Source organism: Ustilago hordei (assembly GCF_900519145.1).
Source record: "Ustilago hordei strain Uho2 genome assembly, contig: UHO2_contig_01, whole genome shotgun sequence".
NCBI classification, from domain to species: Eukaryota; Fungi; Basidiomycota; class Ustilaginomycetes; order Ustilaginales; family Ustilaginaceae; genus Ustilago; species Ustilago hordei.
The window spans coordinates 2,175,380-2,192,839 of NW_024545270.1; the positions used below are offsets into that span (position 1 = coordinate 2,175,380).

The 17,460-nt window shown below is 52.1% G+C and overlaps 6 protein-coding genes across 6 annotated transcripts; 2 read left to right on the plus strand and 4 right to left on the minus strand.

The window, feature by feature from the left end:
- Window positions 1–120: 120 nt before the first annotated feature.
- UHO2_00578 (uncharacterized protein) lies at window positions 121–1,503 on the minus strand (the record flags this gene model as incomplete). Its single annotated transcript, XM_041557198.1, has 1 exon — window positions 121–1,503. One exon carries the CDS (start codon window positions 1,501–1,503, stop codon window positions 121–123), a length of 1,383 nt encoding a protein of 460 aa, XP_041413132.1.
- A 360-nt stretch (window positions 1,504–1,863) lies between these two features.
- Window positions 1,864–2,856, plus strand: UHO2_00579 (uncharacterized protein; the record flags this gene model as incomplete). Its single annotated transcript, XM_041557199.1, has 1 exon — window positions 1,864–2,856. One exon carries the CDS (start codon window positions 1,864–1,866, stop codon window positions 2,854–2,856), a length of 993 nt encoding a protein of 330 aa, XP_041413133.1.
- A 184-nt stretch (window positions 2,857–3,040) lies between these two features.
- UHO2_00580 (uncharacterized protein) lies at window positions 3,041–5,827 on the minus strand (the record flags this gene model as incomplete). Its single annotated transcript, XM_041557200.1, has 1 exon — window positions 3,041–5,827. The coding sequence occupies one exon, from the start codon at window positions 5,825–5,827 to the stop codon at window positions 3,041–3,043; it is 2,787 nt and encodes a 928-aa protein (XP_041413134.1).
- A 1,657-nt stretch (window positions 5,828–7,484) lies between these two features.
- On the minus strand, window positions 7,485–8,504 carry UHO2_00581 (uncharacterized protein; the record flags this gene model as incomplete). Its single annotated transcript, XM_041557201.1, has 4 exons — window positions 7,485–7,828; window positions 7,910–8,108; window positions 8,173–8,291; window positions 8,417–8,504. 4 exons carry the CDS (start codon window positions 8,502–8,504, stop codon window positions 7,485–7,487), a joined length of 750 nt encoding a protein of 249 aa, XP_041413135.1.
- Window positions 8,505–9,398: 894 nt separating this feature from the next.
- Window positions 9,399–10,589, minus strand: UHO2_00582 (uncharacterized protein; the record flags this gene model as incomplete). The annotated part of the gene is made up of 1 exon (XM_041557202.1): window positions 9,399–10,589. The coding sequence occupies one exon, from the start codon at window positions 10,587–10,589 to the stop codon at window positions 9,399–9,401; it is 1,191 nt and encodes a 396-aa protein (XP_041413136.1).
- A 1,839-nt stretch (window positions 10,590–12,428) lies between these two features.
- Window positions 12,429–15,122, plus strand: UHO2_00583 (uncharacterized protein; the record flags this gene model as incomplete). Its single annotated transcript, XM_041557203.1, has 1 exon — window positions 12,429–15,122. One exon carries the CDS (start codon window positions 12,429–12,431, stop codon window positions 15,120–15,122), a length of 2,694 nt encoding a protein of 897 aa, XP_041413137.1.
- Window positions 15,123–17,460: the final 2,338 nt, after the last annotated feature.

The following is a 17,460-nucleotide window of genomic DNA, read 5'->3' on the forward strand; positions in this document are numbered from 1 at the left end:
TAACATTCAGACCTTTTTTTCGGCTGCATTCATACTAGAACCTTATTTCACAGGATGCAACCTTCACCAGCACAAAGGACATTGCAACGTGATTTTATCTAGATGCTTTTCCTTCCATTTCTATGCGTTCAAGGACGAGGAGTACGGCTGCTGTGCAAAGGAGAGCAGCCTTTGACGTACCGATGTGTACATCTGACAGCGGGGTTCAGCCTCGGTGTGTAGAGCATCTTCCTGCTCAACCTCTGGTGGGAACGGCCATTTGACCTCACCCACCGTCTTACCCATCCAAAAGAATCGCTTACTGAAGCCATCAAGTCTTACATTGGGCTTCAATACTAGCTTTTCCATCTGTTTTGCCCTCGCCGGCCCCGTTTCGGGATCAAGCTCGAGCACGGCAGCCGTGGACTCTATCTGACCATCGACCGATTCGTAACTTTTCGAAAGCAGCAACTGAGTTCCTTGCGATGCCAGCAATATTCGTCTCGCAATCTCCACCGCCAGTCGAGCGATGTTCTTCGTATCATCCAATCCGCAATGCTGTCTTCCCTGAAACGGTCCGATGTTCATTACCTCCAACAGACCCGCTAAGCTCTGTTCATGCGGAGATAAGCCCGTAGTCCTCAGTTCTTTCTTCACTCCACTCGCCGCGCCTGCATTGCTCGGTTGAGGTGGAATAACTTGAAAACCATCCTCCCCGCCAAACTCCGGGAAGGGAGTCGACCGTGAAGAACTGCCCCGACTCTGCTGTTCAGCTCTCAGCTCCTGCTCCCATTTGAACAAGCTTGCTATACCTTTACGAATGTCGATGAGAGGTCCACGGAGGAAGATAGGTGGTCCTCCGTGGTGCTTATCCCTCGGCAAGGCTGAGATCCAGGATTGCTTGATGACAAAGTCCCTCAAATCGGCTGGTCCGTGGTTGATCCATGCTACGCCACGCCGTAACCTAAAGTTCTGGAGGTGAGGTTCACCTGTTCCTGTGTTTTCGACGAGATCATGTGACTCGAGGAAGCGGAAAAGCTTCTCAACGACGCCTTTCCATACGGGTGCAGCATTGGCTTGTGCTTGTGTGACACCTGTGAGGTCTCGGCAAAACTTGGCGAGTTTCGGTCGGAAAGTCGGTCGAACATATGAGTGAAAGATGCCGGTTGTTTCGAGCTGTTGTGAGTCTTTGTTCCATTTTAGCAAGACGACAGGGAACTCGATGATCTCGTTCGGATACTGGAAGCAGCCTGTTTCAAAGCCATGGTTGATGTTGCGATACTTGCGGGTGGCTTCACAGGTAGCCTCTACGTCCAAGACAAGGAAGGTGTCGAATTCGGGCTCCCAGCCTGCGCCAGCGGGACTTTCAGGGGTATCTGTCGCTGAAGCTGAGGTGGGACTGTTGCTGCCGTTCCGAATAGCTTTCTTGAGCCGAAATCGAAGGTCAGCTTTCTTGCCCTTAGTGTCGAGTCCGAGATCGTGCAGTCGAGACCGGAGCTCCTCGACCGTGAGCGAGGAGGCCATGGCAGGTTTTGAGCGGAGGCCCAAGAACGAGCTTCACCACGGGTGCTCAATCCTCAGGCGGCCACTTGCATTGGCGGTGAGTCGAATTTTGCGTTTGTAGAAAGGAACCCTGGACGAAGTACGAGGAACAGATGAACACCTTGTCAGGGTGTCAGAATTCGACGTCCGAGTTCCTTGAATTTTCGCAATTGGACACTGACACACTCGGATTCCTCCACCCTCCTACAGCTCAAATGCGCAGCACAAGTCACACTTCTTCCAAACGTTCCGCACATCAAACCTTACTGACCTCCCACCATTATCGCCATCATCATCCAACCTTGACCGGCATCTCAGCTGACACAGTCCCTACCATCCAAAATGGCAACCTGGTCAGCACACGGCAAGCTCGGATCCACCATCTCCGGCGCAGAAGAAGCTGAAACACCCATCCTCTGTGAAGCATGTCTTGGCCCCAACCCCTACATCCGCATGACGAAAGACAGTCAAGGCAAGATTTGCAAAGTCTGTACCCGACCCTTCACTGTCTTCCGCTGGAACTCAGGAGCAGGATCTCGCTTCAAAAAGACCGAGATCTGCACCACCTGCGCAAAAGTCAAGAATGTCTGCCAAACTTGCATTCTCGATCTTCAATACGGCTTACCGGTGCAAGTACGTGATGCAGCGCTTGGGATCAAGTCTGGAGGTCCAACATCGGATAAGAATAGAGAATACTTCGCAGAGACGATGGATAAGCAGTTGGAAGGGCCGACTAGCTTGGTGGGTTCGTCGAGTAGTCCTGCTGGTAGAGCTGGGCAGGAGCTGTTGAGGAAAGCGGCGAGGAAGGAAATCGGGTATAAGAGGGATAGACCACAGCAGTACTGTTCAGCATTTGCGAGAGGGAATTGTCCGAGAGGAGAAAGCTGTCCGTTCAAGCACGAGTTGCCGTCGGAAAAACACTTTGCACCTCAGACCGTAGCATCAACCTCAACTGCTCCATCATCAGCAGCAACACTACCTGCACCAGCAGCAGCGAGGATAATCAGCAAACAGTCAGCAACTGGCTTGCCACCACCAGAAGACACTTCCGTCATCTCACTCTTTGTCTCGTCCTTACCGGAAAGCGCAACTGAAACACCGCTGAAGGAATGGTTCCTCTCCCTTACTCCACAGCTGCATGCAGATCACATCAAGTCTATAACTCTGGTCACAGCATCCAAATGCGCATTTGTCAACTTCCGCACCCGCCAACAAGCCGAATTGGCTGCAAAACATTGCTCACCAAAGATGACGATGGGAGACAAAGAGGTCCGGTTGACTTGGGGTCGCAGTCGACCTTCTAAGAAGGCTGCAGCTCCTAGCAAGGACTTCTAGATATCTCTGCCTTCTCGCTGCCTGACCATTACATGCGACGTCACTCTCAATGTACTTTTAGACACTTCACGAACAATACAGCATCTCCACACAACACTCTTCAAAATTGCGACAGATAAGAACACATGGTATAACGAAATGCAATATGCAGAATAAACAAACCACTACTCGTATGGATACATGATCAAACTTGCACCGGCCTATAGTAGACCGTAGTCACATACTTCCTCTTGTACCTTGTCGTTGTGCCTACTGCCAAAACGCCACCTTTGATACTGCTCGCTGTGAGATGGTTGAGTACGACATGGTTCGGAGCTGGGAGGATACTGTTATCGTCAACAGTGCTGCCTGAGGTGGTGCCATTACTCGGGTTGGCAGGCGACGAGTTGAGAATGACCTTTTCCAACTGTCTCGGCAGTGCTGGTGGCTGGGGAAGAGGCGCTCCGGAGGTGCCGTCGCTACCATGATGTTGTGTGTGCTTGAATTGTGCTTGCCCACTCTCCTCTGCTTCACGTTGGGCTTCTTCCGCCTCCTGTGCTTTGATGAGCGCGGTCGGAATCTCGCATGTCCATGTCTCCTCCTGATCCTTGCCATCATCGTCAAAGAGATCGTCCAGACGCATTGCTTCAGCCCGCCTTGCCTCCTCGACCAGGTTCATCGTCGTCTTCTTGGACTCGATCTTCGAGTTGCGTTCGCTACGGTTCTTATCTGCATCCGCGCCGGGCAGATCTTCACCAGGCGCACTGAGTGGTCCAGGATGCGCTGGTCCAACATTGGGAATCTCGACATAGTTGACCAGGTTACCATCACCATCTGTCGCCGTAGGCAAATCTCGAGATACACGCCATCGGCCATCCACAATGAACTTGAGACGATGCGTACCCGGTGGGAGGTGAAGTACGCAGGTATGATCGCGCTTGACCTTGTGCAAAAGGATTTTGGATCGCCATTCGTTGGCAAAAGTGCCCGTGACGAAAACTTCGCGACCACCTGCTCGCCACGTCAAGACGATTGGCATGAGCGGAGGTTGCTGCTGGTCGGTCGATGTCTGTGCATGCTGAGAGTCGGTTTGATGAACACTGCCTGGTTTCGCGCTGACGGGTGTCGACGGCTGGCTGTTGTTACCAACGCTGCCTGCCGCGGATGGAGTGCGTGAAGCATCAGACGCGCGTCCGCGTGCATGCTCGATGGTCGGTGAAGACGATGAAACCTCGGAAAACGGAGTGACGCCAGGTACGGATGCACTCGGAGGAGCCGATGTTAAGCCAGGAGGCAACAGTGGCGTGTTGTACCCGCTTTCACCTCCTGTCTGCACATCAACGTGGGGTCGTCTTGCTGAGATTGGTTGAAATGGCGGCCTCATGGAAGTGGAAGGCCCTGCGACTGGGGAAAGGGAGCAGAGAACGCTCGCTCCGCCTTTCCTCGTCGGAGTCAATGCACGTGGCCGGTAACCAGACGGAGTCGGCGTTGGTGTGCGAGAGGCATCCAATGGCGCGCCATCACCCGCTTCAAGTGAAGCCCTCTCGAGCTTCCTTGACTCTCGCTCGCCATCTTCTGTTTGTCTGCTTGCTTGAGCATCCTTTGCTTCCGATGCCTGTGCGGGGCTGCCTGGCAAGTCAGAGACGTCGATGCCGGCAGCACGAGCTTCTTCAATGCTAGTGTCGAGAGGTGCGGCCTCGTCCTTGCATTCGTCCCTGCCCGCACCGAAGAATGACCTGCGTCCCTCAATGGGCGAGCTTGCTTTGCTAGCATCTCCGGGTGCTATGAGTACGTCCTCAGTGTTGAGCACTGCAGCAGCTGCGCCGGCGGCAGCGACGGCATGGGCGGGACGTGTGTCGTCCACGGACAGCATGAGGGAAGGTGATCGCGAACGCTGTGGCTCCGAAGGTGCACGGTATCGGTCAGAATGCTGTGAGTAGATGCTAGCTGGGGGAGAGCTCGGCGAAACATGCGAGCTGGGTATCGCGGTGGGGATCTTGAGGTAGGATGGAAGTGCAGCTGGAGGTCGATGAGGCCCATCTGCTTCTTCGCCCCCGTCACCGAGGTTCATGGGTTGAGACAACATGATGGGACTAGAGCCGCCGACGGGAGGTGATGCGGCGGCGTTGGTTCCGAGACTTGTACCAACATTGGTGAACATGCTGGTGCCACCAACGCCAAAAAGTGGGTGCCGTGTTGGTGCTCGAGCAGTAGCTCCAGGCACTGTCTGCGGTTCTGAGCCTCTGTGCATCATGGCTGGTACTGCTTCAGCATCGAGGTCGGTAGACGATACGCGAAGTCCGCTGGACACGCCTACAGAAGCGTGATGGCTAGGCAAGCCAGAGGCGTAGTGAGCGTGGGTTGCGACAGAAGGACTTGGGTGTGTCGAGACAGAATTGCGCGGATCAAAACCGCCAGGCGATGATGGCATGGCCAAGCCTTCTGTGAGTCTGCAAGTGCGTGGGTTGGTTCGGATGGCAGTCTCCATATCGGTGCCCACCTCTTTGGCAGTGTTGGAGATCTCGTAGCCAGCAAAGGGGGTCTGCGGATCTTTGGCTAGACGAGAGCGGGTGGACGGAGAGTAAGCTGATCCATTGTCTGTTGTTGGTGGTTCTCGACCCTCTTTGACTGTGGCGGGCGCATCGCCTGCAATCATGGCGGCGGTCGCTGAGCCTCTCCATTGTGCGGCGAGGTATCCAGACAGACTGCCGCTCCGTGAGCGATTCCTCTGAGGGGTAGTAGCCCCATCGTGACTACTCGCTCGTCCAAAGAGAGAAGCGGTGCGGCCCATGCGTGGGCCTGATCCAGAGCGGTCTGCTATTTGGCGTGCTGCAGCCGAAGGGGAAGCAACGCCAGCATCGACAGCATTCGATGTGTTGGCACGACCTTGGCCGATCTGGTTGCTCGAGTAACGCTTGAGTGAAGGATCGAAGCTTGCTTCGTTTGAGCCGGCGTTGCCTGGTTTGGCGGGCGTAGAGTTGGCGTTGCCCATTCTGGGCTGAAGTGTCAGAGGACCAAGCTAGGGCCTCAGGCGCGACAATCTCTGCGCACCGTGTTACAGTGCCGAATACTGCAAAAGCGCGGAAGGGGTTGGAAATAGTTGCAAGGGCTCGAAAGAGAATGCCGGATGCTCGATTGAAGGGTGCTGCAGTGGTGTAGGAGGAGGTCGTAAAGGGATCCCGTAGCCTGCTTGTTTGGATCCTCTCACAGGTTCATGTCGAAGTTATCGTAAGGCGAGCTGTACTAGAACGGGCACGAATGCTACGCTTGGGCAAGCTCGGGGCATCAAAGGATAATTGCGAGCTGCAAAGGTATGACGAGAGTTTGACAGGCTCAAGGCTAAAAGCTGCGGGCGATCAAGATGCGGCTGCAAAAAATAATCGAAGCTGATTGCTGGAGGTGTAGTCCAGCCAAGTTATGCAAGTGACTGACGCTTATTTCGAGCCGTGGGCGAGGAGCTGAGCCGCAGCAGGTGCTGTGCGACGGTGGTGAGTGAAGCCGTGAAGAAGTTTGAGGTTGAAGAAAGAGGGCGAAGAAAGAGGATGAAGAAAGAAGGTGAAGAAAGAAGGTTGTCGAACTTGAGGTCAAGATTTAGGGACGACTTTGAGATAGAGATAGAGAGGGTCAGAGAGATAGGATGGACGTTCAATGGGTCACCCCCGCACGGGCAAATTGCAGCAGCAACGAATGCAATCTCGACACTCGTTGAAAGTGTCTTTTTCTTGTTCTTTTTCTTGTTCTTCTTCTGCTGCTGCTGCTGCTGCTGCTGCTGCTGCTGCTGCTGTTGCTGAGTCGGTGATTATTTCGAGCGGCATTCGAGGGCTCTCAATCGGGGGCTGCACAGTGCATGCAGCTCGCTTAAACTCGCCATTGTGAGACGCGCGCCGAGGGCAGGGAAAATAGCTCAGTCACTCGACCGCCGATACACTCTAAATTTCGCACAAGTGCCTGAGAGTCGTGTTCGAGAAAATGTATCAGTGTGTAAGGCAGCGGTGTAACAGCTTCATCTCTCACTCATCATCTCCTCACCTCAATCCGCTTCTCCCTGTCACGAAAGGCGCATAGAAGCAGAAGCAGGCTGAGAGGTACGTCGAAGCTGTTCATCGTGCTGAGGGGGAAGCTTTCGGATTGGACGAGGCAGGCAGAAAATGCGTTGGCCAAGGTGAGAAGAAACCGCCTTTTGCGTATGATGATTCAGATGTTGAAGATTACGATCCAGTGTGATGCTCAAGGATGACACGGAGCCAATCTGATCAGAGATCAGACAGAGCCAATCTGGTTAGATGACTGATCTGATCAGAGATTGAGCCAAGCTGATCTCACCAGAGATTGGGTGCAACACAGTCCTGCTCATTGCCATGGTAGATCATTAAGTAGGAGTACTCCCACCTTTGGTAGTTGCCATGCTAATGTATATACAGCTCATGCATAAACTGTCCCACAAATTTACATGTCACCATACATCACTCTAATGCTCAATAGCCATAAGTTGTATTGCCACACTGTCTGATATCATCTGAAAGCCCTGCTTCTTCTCTCCAAGACTGTGTAAATGATATTGACATTGACTAAGAAAATTGTGCTATGAAGAAGAGCTGATTTTTTTTTTTTATTGTGGGACAGTTTATGGAGCACTCCTCAAGAACACCTTAGTACTTTGTATTCCCTCCTTTGGCCTTCAGAACTGCCTTGATGCAGTCTGGCATACTCTCTATTAGTGTCCTACATGTCTCTGGAGTGATTGCTGTCCATTCAGCTTCACATCTCTTGAGCAGTTCATCCCTGGACTTTGCAATCATACTATACTGTGAAAGTTGCATTTTGAGATGGTGCCAGAGGTGTTCAATTGGGTTTAAGTCTGGCAACTGCACTGGCCATTGTATAACCTTAATGCTATTGCTTTCCAACCATGTTATTGTATTTTTTGGTGTGTGTTTTGGGTCATTGTCTTGCTGAAATGTGATGTCAGTGTATGCATGCTGAAGCTGCAAATCTGAGATTGTTTTCACAAGCTTGTCATTCAAGATATCAATGTATTGGTCTGAATTCATTGAACCCAGCACCAAGCACATACCTCCCATCCCTTCCCATGTCATACAGCCCCAGATCATGATGGAGCCACTGCTGAACTTGACTGTTGGCCTGACAAGCTTGCTGTTGAAGCCAGCATTCTTAATCCAACAGAACTGCTTACCATCTGGTCCAAAGAAGTTGATCTTTGTCTCATCAGACCATACCACATTCTTCCAATCCTCAACAGTCATGTCCTTGTGCTAATTAGCAAATTTGCAACAGGCTTTGTAATGTCTCTTGAGTAGCTTCAGTTTTTTCACTAACCTTCATGCTTTGTAACAACAGTAATGAAGTGCTTTTCTTACTGTGGTTGGGCATGCTTTGACTTGAAACATCTCCTGCAGTGCATGACATGCTTTCCTGACCATGGAGGTTGAATTGAGCTTGAAATAGTGGTCCAGGAAGCAAACATGACAAGGCTGGAGTTTTCTTGGCTGGCCCCCCTTTGACTTTGGAACATCAGTGGAGGTGCTTTTGCTGATGTGATTCACAGTAGACTTGCTCATACCAAGTTGCTCAGCAACTGAATGGGTAGATTCCCCATTTTGGATGTGAAAGAGTGCCAATTGGCACCTCTCTGGGGTGGTTTTTGGCATGATGGTATAGATATGATGGTGTCAGACTGGAAGTGCCACTGGATCACTCACAGTCATCTGATTGAGCTGAAACTTTCCACATCACTACTTTTGATGTGTATGAAGGTGCCCACCAAGTTACATTGCAAGTTTCATTGTAGTCAAAAGCCCACAAGGTCAGGAATGGAGTGGTGTCACTATTTGGGAGCATGCTCCATAAACTGTCCCACAATAAAAAAAAAATTCAGCTCTTCTTCATAGCACAATTTTCTTAGTCAATGTCAATATCATTTACACAGTCTTGGAGAGAAGAAGCAGGGCTTTCAGATGATATCAGACAGTGTGGCAATACAACTTATGGCTATTGAGCATTAGAGTGATGTATGGTGACATGTAAATTTGTGGGACAGTTTACATGCAAGCTGTGTATCAAGCTGAGAGCACTAGGCTCTCACCACATTCCTTCAGTCAATTGAGTATATATGTTTCTGTCTTTTAGCAGCAGTGACATCATACTTAGACTCTCCCCGATCGCCAGTATCGGGACCCAAATGTCTTTACTTTTAACATCAGATTGAGTCCAACGCTGCGTCATTTTGAAGAAGGCCATTTGGCAGCTTCTCGGCAGCCCAAACTCATACAACGCATGCCTTTTCACAGATTCAGCCCAGTAGCTGGCACAAAGCAGTTTGTCAAGGAGAAGCTTGAAAGCAACAAGCAGGTCTAGATGGTCGGGTTTCCTTTCGGCAGTTCGTATTAAGGATAGATATACCGTTGACATCGCACATTTGACTACGTCTGACTATCGGTTGAGCAGCGAGGTAGAACGAGATTCAAGTTACGAGATAAGATACAAATACAATATGAGGTGATCAGCCAAGGTGCGGACTCGGTGGTTGACGACAGCAAGGACCCTCAGTCCACTTCCATGCTGGGAAGAGCTTCTTCAGAGATATCGACTGTGAGCGGAGCAGCGCCAATACCTTCGCAAGCAGCTCGAATTCCACGTGTCCAGACTTGACGCTCCCAGGCGAATCCACCAGCACGATACCGCGCGATCATCTCCTTGGTGATCCATGCTGGCTTCAGCCAGGGGTCTTCGTATCCAGATGCGCCCTTGAATCCCTCCAAGCCACCCAGTGCTGTTGGTGCTTTGCGTACATCAAACAGTGCACTTGCGTCGTCCAAATAGGCGAGTGGTCCTTCAAAGTCGAGAAGCATATCTAAGCTCCACAGTCTTCGGTCTATAGAGTCACCACCAGCACCGCCGCTGCTTTGAGCCTGCGCAGCCTCCTTCTCCCGTCGCCGTGCCTCGAGATCTTGCAGTCGTTGCCGCTCTTCACGCTCCTGACGCCGTTTGCGCTGCTTCTCAAGCACCTCATCTGGATCTGCTCCCTTCTCTAGCTCTCGCATCATCTCTAGTCTCTCCTTTTCGCGCTCCTCGCGCTCCTGCTCTTCTTCTTTCCGCAGCCGCTCTGCACGTGCCTTCTTGGCCGCCTTTTCCTCCTCGTCCACCCGTGCTTGTCGATCCGACTCTTGCTGCGAGATGTTTGCTGAGCTTGCAATGGCTGATCGGTGCGCTGCTTGGTACTGTTCGAGCTTGGCATTGGTACGCGGCAGATCGATCTCGTGGATCAGGTTGAACGTGATCTCCTCCACCTCTTCCAGATAGTCGTTGTACGCTTTGAGATCGACAAAGTCATCCTCGCGACGATTGAACAACTTGGCTACTTGGCGTCGCACTGCCACTTCCCTCTCTACGCCCAGATCTTGAAAGGTCTGTGCTGTGAATTGATTCTTTGATACCTTCTTGCCGCATTCTGGGCATGGTGCGGGTCCAAGCGAGAAGATGCGGTCGATGCACGACTCGCACATCTTGTGGTAGCATGGACTGACCAGCAAACGGAGACGAGGATTGAGGTAGCGATCCGTCTTGCATTGCGGACATTTGTCTTCGGTTGAAGAAAACTCTTCGATGCGGCGAGACTTGTCAAAGATGGCTCGTGGTCCCGAAGCTGCAAGAGCGTTAGGTCGAGATGGTCCACCAGGTCTCGACGGTGTGTTGGATGCGGAAGGGCGGCCACCGCCAGTCGCTGTCCTTCGCATCGCCGACAAATTGCTGAAGAGCTCCAAGCACGGTCAAGCCAGTCTGCCTGGTCTTGGTCGGAGAGATGGTGAATGGTTAGGACGGTGGACTTGTCGTGTGTCGGTCACAATTGAACATTGCTTAGCCTCACTCGTCCAGGTGGAGGTCTGAAGCTGTCAGATTTGCAACAGACACACACGCACGGCTCAGCAGCGCAAGTCCCGATTCTCACTGTGCCAAATTCACCTGTCACGTGATAGAACCCGGCTTTTGTGGCTTTTGTGGCTTTTGTGACTTTTTTTTTACTTTTTTGACTTTTCTTCTTTACTTTCTTCTCAACTTGGCGTTTAAAAGCTTTGACGTAGCAGTCTTTCCTTCACTCCATCACGACCACCAACTCATCATCCTTCAACATTGCTCAACGCTCTCTCTTGGCATTCAGCTCAGCCTTGAACCCGACCCGTGCAGCGTGAATGGCTGTCTGTGCCACTGCGATTGCTTTTGACGATCAATCCTGCGCCCCAGTAGCCTCCTTCCGACCTCGTTTCAGCTACAACTATCCCAACCTCTTCGTCTCGTTTGTTTTCTCGGCCCTTTTCATGTGTACTTCTCCCTTCCCTCTCCCCTACAACCGCAATCTCGGTGGCGCATCCATCACCTCTTTACGAGGCTGAGACCCGACAAGTCTCGTTACAAAATCTGTACCCATGGTCTGGCTCCACTTTGAGGCTCTTCGTGAGCTTCGGTGAAGCTGAGCCATGGACCAGTTGAGAGGCTTCGTCGGGCGAGGATGTGATCCACATACGAGGTCGTTTGCGGAAGATCAATTCCTTCGGGCCTTTAAAACCATCGTCAGGAGGCGCCCTCGAAGTGAGCGCTGCTGCCCATGATTTGGGGATGACCTACTATCCCGACACTTCTTCCACATTCATCTCTTTTCTTCTTTTTGTTCTGTCTCGACAAGGTGATTTGTCTGGCCTTGCTCGGTCGTCGAAACTGATTCCGCGTGTGGTCTACCTGGAAAGCGACAGCATCGCACAAATGCAATGTAAGTGAGCTTTACAAGCCCTACCCGTGGATGAAGCTGCGTCGAGATGTGAAAGACGAGAAATGATACTGCAAAATGCAGGAAGCAACGGCTCAAGCGCTCGAATCACCATCTGTGAGGACAGCGGATCGAGCTCGATGCACGTGTCAAGCAGCACAGTTGGCTATGATGGTCATATCAGGGCTGCTTCCGAGTAAAAGGCAATGCTGAACACTGGCGCATGGAGCTTCAAAGCTGGTCGTCTTGGTTGGCAGGCAGAGTGATTATATGGGAGACTGATTTGCTGACATCTGCCACGTGTTATCATGTTTGCTCGAAATATCGGTTGCGATGGTATCATCAATCTCTGTGCTGAAGATAATCTCGTTGTATGCAAGAAGGATCGTGGTCACAAGAAGTTGCTGAACCCGTTCGAGTCAACTTGAAGCTTTAGAGACGATGTGGTGATTGCTGAGCTGGAAGAAGAATCCTGCAATAGAAATTCGGCTGTCGGAAAAGCGGAAAGGAGCTGCCGCACGGTTCTCCGCAGCTTGTGTGCCTATTCGACGTGGAGGTGGATTCCCGAAAGTGCTGGTTTTCGAGTCCCACCAACACCATCTGTTATCTGCCGCTTTGCATACCTCAGTCGTGAGGACTACCAACCCAAAAACGTATCACCGAGCCGATGACATCGCTCTGCGATAAAGTGGAGCCCTAAAGCAAGTACATGACGAGCTTCGAGTAAAGCCAGATCAGTTCCAATAGGCCCATCGTTGCAAAAGTATCTACGATTCGACCTCCCAATTCAACTTCGAGCTCCAAGCCAGCCGCCATGGAGTTCGCAGGGATCGAAGATGTCGACGAACGGCGGGAGGAGGAGGAAGTCGAGTTCATCCTAGGCGCTTTACCATCGATCTGGCATAACACACAGAACGTGCTCAGAGACTTGGGTTACCAAAGACCAGCCGCTGGGGATGAGCAAGAAGATCTCAGACATCGTCATACGGGCAGCCATGAAGATCAACCCGATGGGTCCTCTGCACTTTCCAGGCTCATAGATCAAGAAGGTCCGACAAACTCTCAAGCAGCACCGGCAGATCAGGACGAGGCGGAAGAGAAGGTCTGTCGTATGTGCTTCGCGTCCGAGGACGAATTGGGTGATGATGGCTTGACAATAGGAAGACTCATCGCGCCATGTCATTGTGATGGAAGTATGCGCTACGTCCATGACACCTGTCTCGACCAATGGCGGCGTCAGTCAGCTGCCTCGGAAGCAGCCTGCGTCTGCGGTCAATGCCACGCTCGCTACCGTTTCCGACGCAGACCTTATTCGAACCTGATGGCTTTCGTGCAGGCCAGTCAGATGCTCCGCATTCTTGCTTGCGTCTTCGTCATCTTTGTTGCATCCTTCCTGCTTGGTGTTCTGTCCTTCTTGACGCTAAGCACAATGGCACGCTTCGAAGCAACTCCGCTCGCTTTTGTCCGCAACGCGGCACTGCGACAAGTACAGCTTGACAAGACACCATTGAATATCACCATACACAAAGATCAGGCGCGCGCCGACGTCTGGGTCCCTGCAAAGGCATGGCATCGCGGAGGAAGCATTTCTATGCCCCACATCAGCCACGACCTCTACGAAAGAGCAGACCTTGAGGTCTTTGCTCGAATCCGACAGGAAGAAATCGACAACCCAGTCTACTGGAAGCTGGTCAGACGCCCTCGATCGGCCTTCCGAGCCAATTACTCTGACGCAAAGATCATTCGAACTAAGCTCAGATCCGGTGAGGATGTCGAGAGAGAGCTTGAACGTCTGTCTCAGGGTCTTCCTCTGTTTCCATTGGACAGCTGGCGTCGTAGTCCGCGCCAGAAAGAAGCAGGATCACTCAACGCAAGGACAGCAGGCAACAATGCTTCGAACAGCGGCTTGCAAACGCCTTACAACTTGACTCCCTCATTACGAGAACGTTTTATCTCATCCGAGCTCAAGCTTCCCTTCAGCTTTCCGTTCCTCTCCTCCTCGCATAAAGATACGGATGCCGCAAAAGCGCTGGACGAGGTCGAGCTTTGGCAAAGACAAAACATGACAATCTACTGGGAGTATGAGGAGTCACCCGCCGATCTCTTCCCGAACCCATCGGAGCACTTCTTGGTGCGCAGTCTTCCTGAATGGCTCGGCTTCCTTCGATATGTTGCTTACGGCTTCGTCCTTGCTATGATGGACCGCTTCTACTTCGTCATCAGTGTCTTCCAGCCATGGTGGTCTGCCATCGCTCGATCTGCACTGCAACTTGCGTTGTTGCTCATGGAGTCGAACCGCGAGCTAATGTGGTGCGCTAGCAAAGCAATCGTCGCTGGTCTCATCGCCTACACTGATGTCGAGTTTGAGCCGGTGCGATGGAACCCAGACAACTCCATCGTCATCGGACCGCCCCGAACGCGCAGACGAAAGCTAGCTGCCGTGGTACGAGAAGTGGTTGTGGTAGCAGCAGACAGCGTCTTTGGACCTCTCTGGCTCAACTGGTGGGGTGGTTACTCTCTGTCGGTATATCTGCAACCACGCGAGTTCATGACGACGGAGCGCGTAGAGATGACCCAGCTGGCGGCTGTGTTCGCTCCTGCCTTTACCTTGCTGATCGATGTCGCCTTCGGAGGGCTTTCGACATCCAGTGACCGTGCAGCCAGGTTTAAGAAGTCTCATACAAGCCGATGGACGCAGGCAGATTGGGTGCACAACGACCATTCGGCTTCCGAAGGCTACCGTCGGATGATTGCCACGATGCTTGGTGACAAGGACGCAAGTAAAGCCTCGATTTGGGATCTCTGGCTTGAGGTTGAGCAGACGAGGTTGCTGCCTGGTCGTACGAAACCGCTCCAGATGGCGCTGTTACCCAGACAAAACACATGGAAGACGGTCATGCTGCTGGGCTGTCTCGCGACGACGGCTATCGCGCTGGTAGTCGCTACCAAGCTGGCTTGGGATACAACCATCTCCCACTTCGCCAGGCAGGCATGGCGATCACTGGTGAGCATCTATCAGCTGATTATACACTCTGGCGACAGCTTCCGTCATCTCTGGCGACAAACCAGGGATACGTCGCTATTCATCGTTCGATATACCACGGGCAGGATCAAGGGGCTTGTGAGCCAGCTGTTGAGGAGTCTCACCAGGTCCGGTCCTTCTGATGGTGACGGCGATGCTAACCATGCTACTTGTGGAGATGCAGCTGGCTCGCAAGACACTGGATTGGGAGAACAGGTTCCACCAGCGCCGGAGCCAGAACCGATGGCAGAGCCTCTCCTGAACGATCCATTCATGCAAGGCGCTCATATGGGCATCTTTGGAGCGATTTTAGGTCATGTGGCGTCCATCTATGGATGTCTGCATGCCTTTGTCTTTACGATGCGATTCATACTCGTCTACCTTCCCTTTGAGCCTTTCATGATCGTCTACACGCTGTTGGCCAAGCTGATCCAGGTGGACGTGGCCAACACTGAGGTCTTGGATCGCGGCGATGTTGGCGCGTGACCCTCTTCTCAGCTTATCTTGATCTAGCATTTTGTGTTTCCTTCAGTCTAGCATCTCCCTTCTCATCAGCTCGAGTCTCGTGTGGTTATGCAGTCTGTGTATAGGACGAACGATCTCTGCGTATCGAGCTTAAACGGTGTGAGGAGCATGAACAGCAAACAGAATCGTACGAGAAGCCTTTTGGATGGACGCACAAGTCTCATAGTGTGAAGATCGAAGAGGACAGACAGCTCGTCTGTGCGCGAATGCATCCGTTCTCAGTAGCATTGGATGCCGGTGTGGAGGTCTTTGCGTCGACATGTTAGCAGCTCTGTGATTGTGCCGGAGCGGCGTCACGTTCCACGATCTGTGCACTGCCAAGTCGCGTTCGGGCCCATTCTTCCGAAAGTGGGGGTTTTGCGCCACCTTAAGCTCACGCAACGCTTCCCGCTCAGGCCGCAACGCAGACTTCATTCTCAATGCTAGCGATTGTAACACACAAGCTCCTTCGTGTGCTGAAGAAGCTAGCATGGCAATGGCGTGCTGACGCGTCGTCGAAAGCGTGGATTCTGTTGTCACAGCGACAAAGCGACACTAAATTGATGCGTTCCAGTGACGCACATGGTCATGACAAGAAACAAAAGGCTCCGAAGTGGAGGTCAGAACACGCACACAAACACAAGCATGTGGGCTGAACGTTGCTTGACTATGAGCCAAGGGACAACCATGAAGGAAGGCTAGGGCCGTTGATAAAGGAGCGGCGAGGGTTAGTTACTACAAAAAGCCACAGTGCGATGGCTTCCAGTATCCACGCTCCATGCTGTCTTGACCGGTCATCGATGCAATCACATCACTCGTGGTCGTGAAGCGACGCTGACTTGCTGTAGTGATCACAAACTCACGCCCTCCAACAACGCATTCATGCTGCTTTTTGTTGCTTTCGATCGCATTGCATCAAGGTAACAAGGCTGAAAAGATAGGTTGCCAACGTGCTGCTGTGGCAGGCTCGAGAATCGGCCAAATCGGCCTGTTCCTGGCCCGTTGTTTTCCGTTGGAGAGCGTGAGGCCTAATAACATGGAATGTCATCTCGGCATCATGCAGCCCCGATCTTCTCGGCTGCTGTTAGGCGATGTTCCTTACTACACTCTCGCACCGCGCAATGCAACGGCTCTGTCCTCAGAACAGCTTCGAGTGCAAGTTCGCATCGTTGTTTCTTTGCAAAGCAACCAGTCACCCTACATACTGCGTATCCTTTTTGCATCCCGTATTGCTACGGAACTAGACGGGTTAAGACCATTCAGGGTTCGTATGAGGTCCAAATAAGTAAGACTTTCAACGGGTGCGGGTAAGCGAATGGCGCGCCCACCCAAAATGTCTCATGCTCGATGTGTGATCTTTGGCTCCAATTTTATGCCATCCTACCTCTTTCCCACAACCTTCCGACGAAGGCTTTCTTTTTGAAGGGCTCCAAAAACGGGACAAGAGTGTGGCTTGCTCTATTTTGTCTGCAAGATTGGTCACGGGACATTTCTAGCTCGCTTACGGGTTTGTGATGTTGACGTAGTCAGTACGCGATCGACGCGATGCTGTTGCCCTGTGTATGTATAGTCATCGTCTGTTGATTCAGTTTGTCGGCAGCGGCGGTCGGTTGCTGCTTACCAGCATCCCGGACAACCTTTCTAAAGGCTTCAGACAATTATGAGTACGACTCACGAGCTTGAGAGCCGTCAGGCGGACTGTACAGAGATCCTTCACGGACAGCGTCATCCGTTCGCCGAACCGGGACGACGGTGCCTTTCTTAACGATACAGTAGAGGCAATGTAACCGGTTTCCTGGGAACGATCGCTAAGCTTGGCGTAGAGCGAGTCCGACGGAGAGCCCCGTAAGACTTTTTCGACCTTTGAAGAATCACAAAGCCGACAACCGTAGTGCGATGGCAGAGCTGTTGTTGGTCGGGCCGATTAAAAAAGGGTCGCCGTGAGGTACCAAAATACTTTTGCTGCAGTACTTCATTTTTAGGTCTACAATCTCCGGTCTACGAAAGTATGTCTCGTTCGTCACCGATCGACGCAAGTCACCACCATCTCAGCGCAGAGCTTGTGTGATTTGCAGACGGGGGTGAGTGAGACGTGTGCCAAGCGGCTGGGTTCGGCAACTCGACGGCACCATAATGCCTCGGTCAAGCCACATACAGTGCAGACTTCCGTGAAAGAAAAAGATTGAAATGGACCTTTCGTCTTCCGTTTGCGGGGAATTGGTTTCAAGCGGCGATGCTCTGTGTCTCGCTACTAGCGCTGAGCTAGGGAAGAGCCAGAAAGGAGGGTTCGTAAACGGGTGCAAGGGTGAAGACTCAAAGT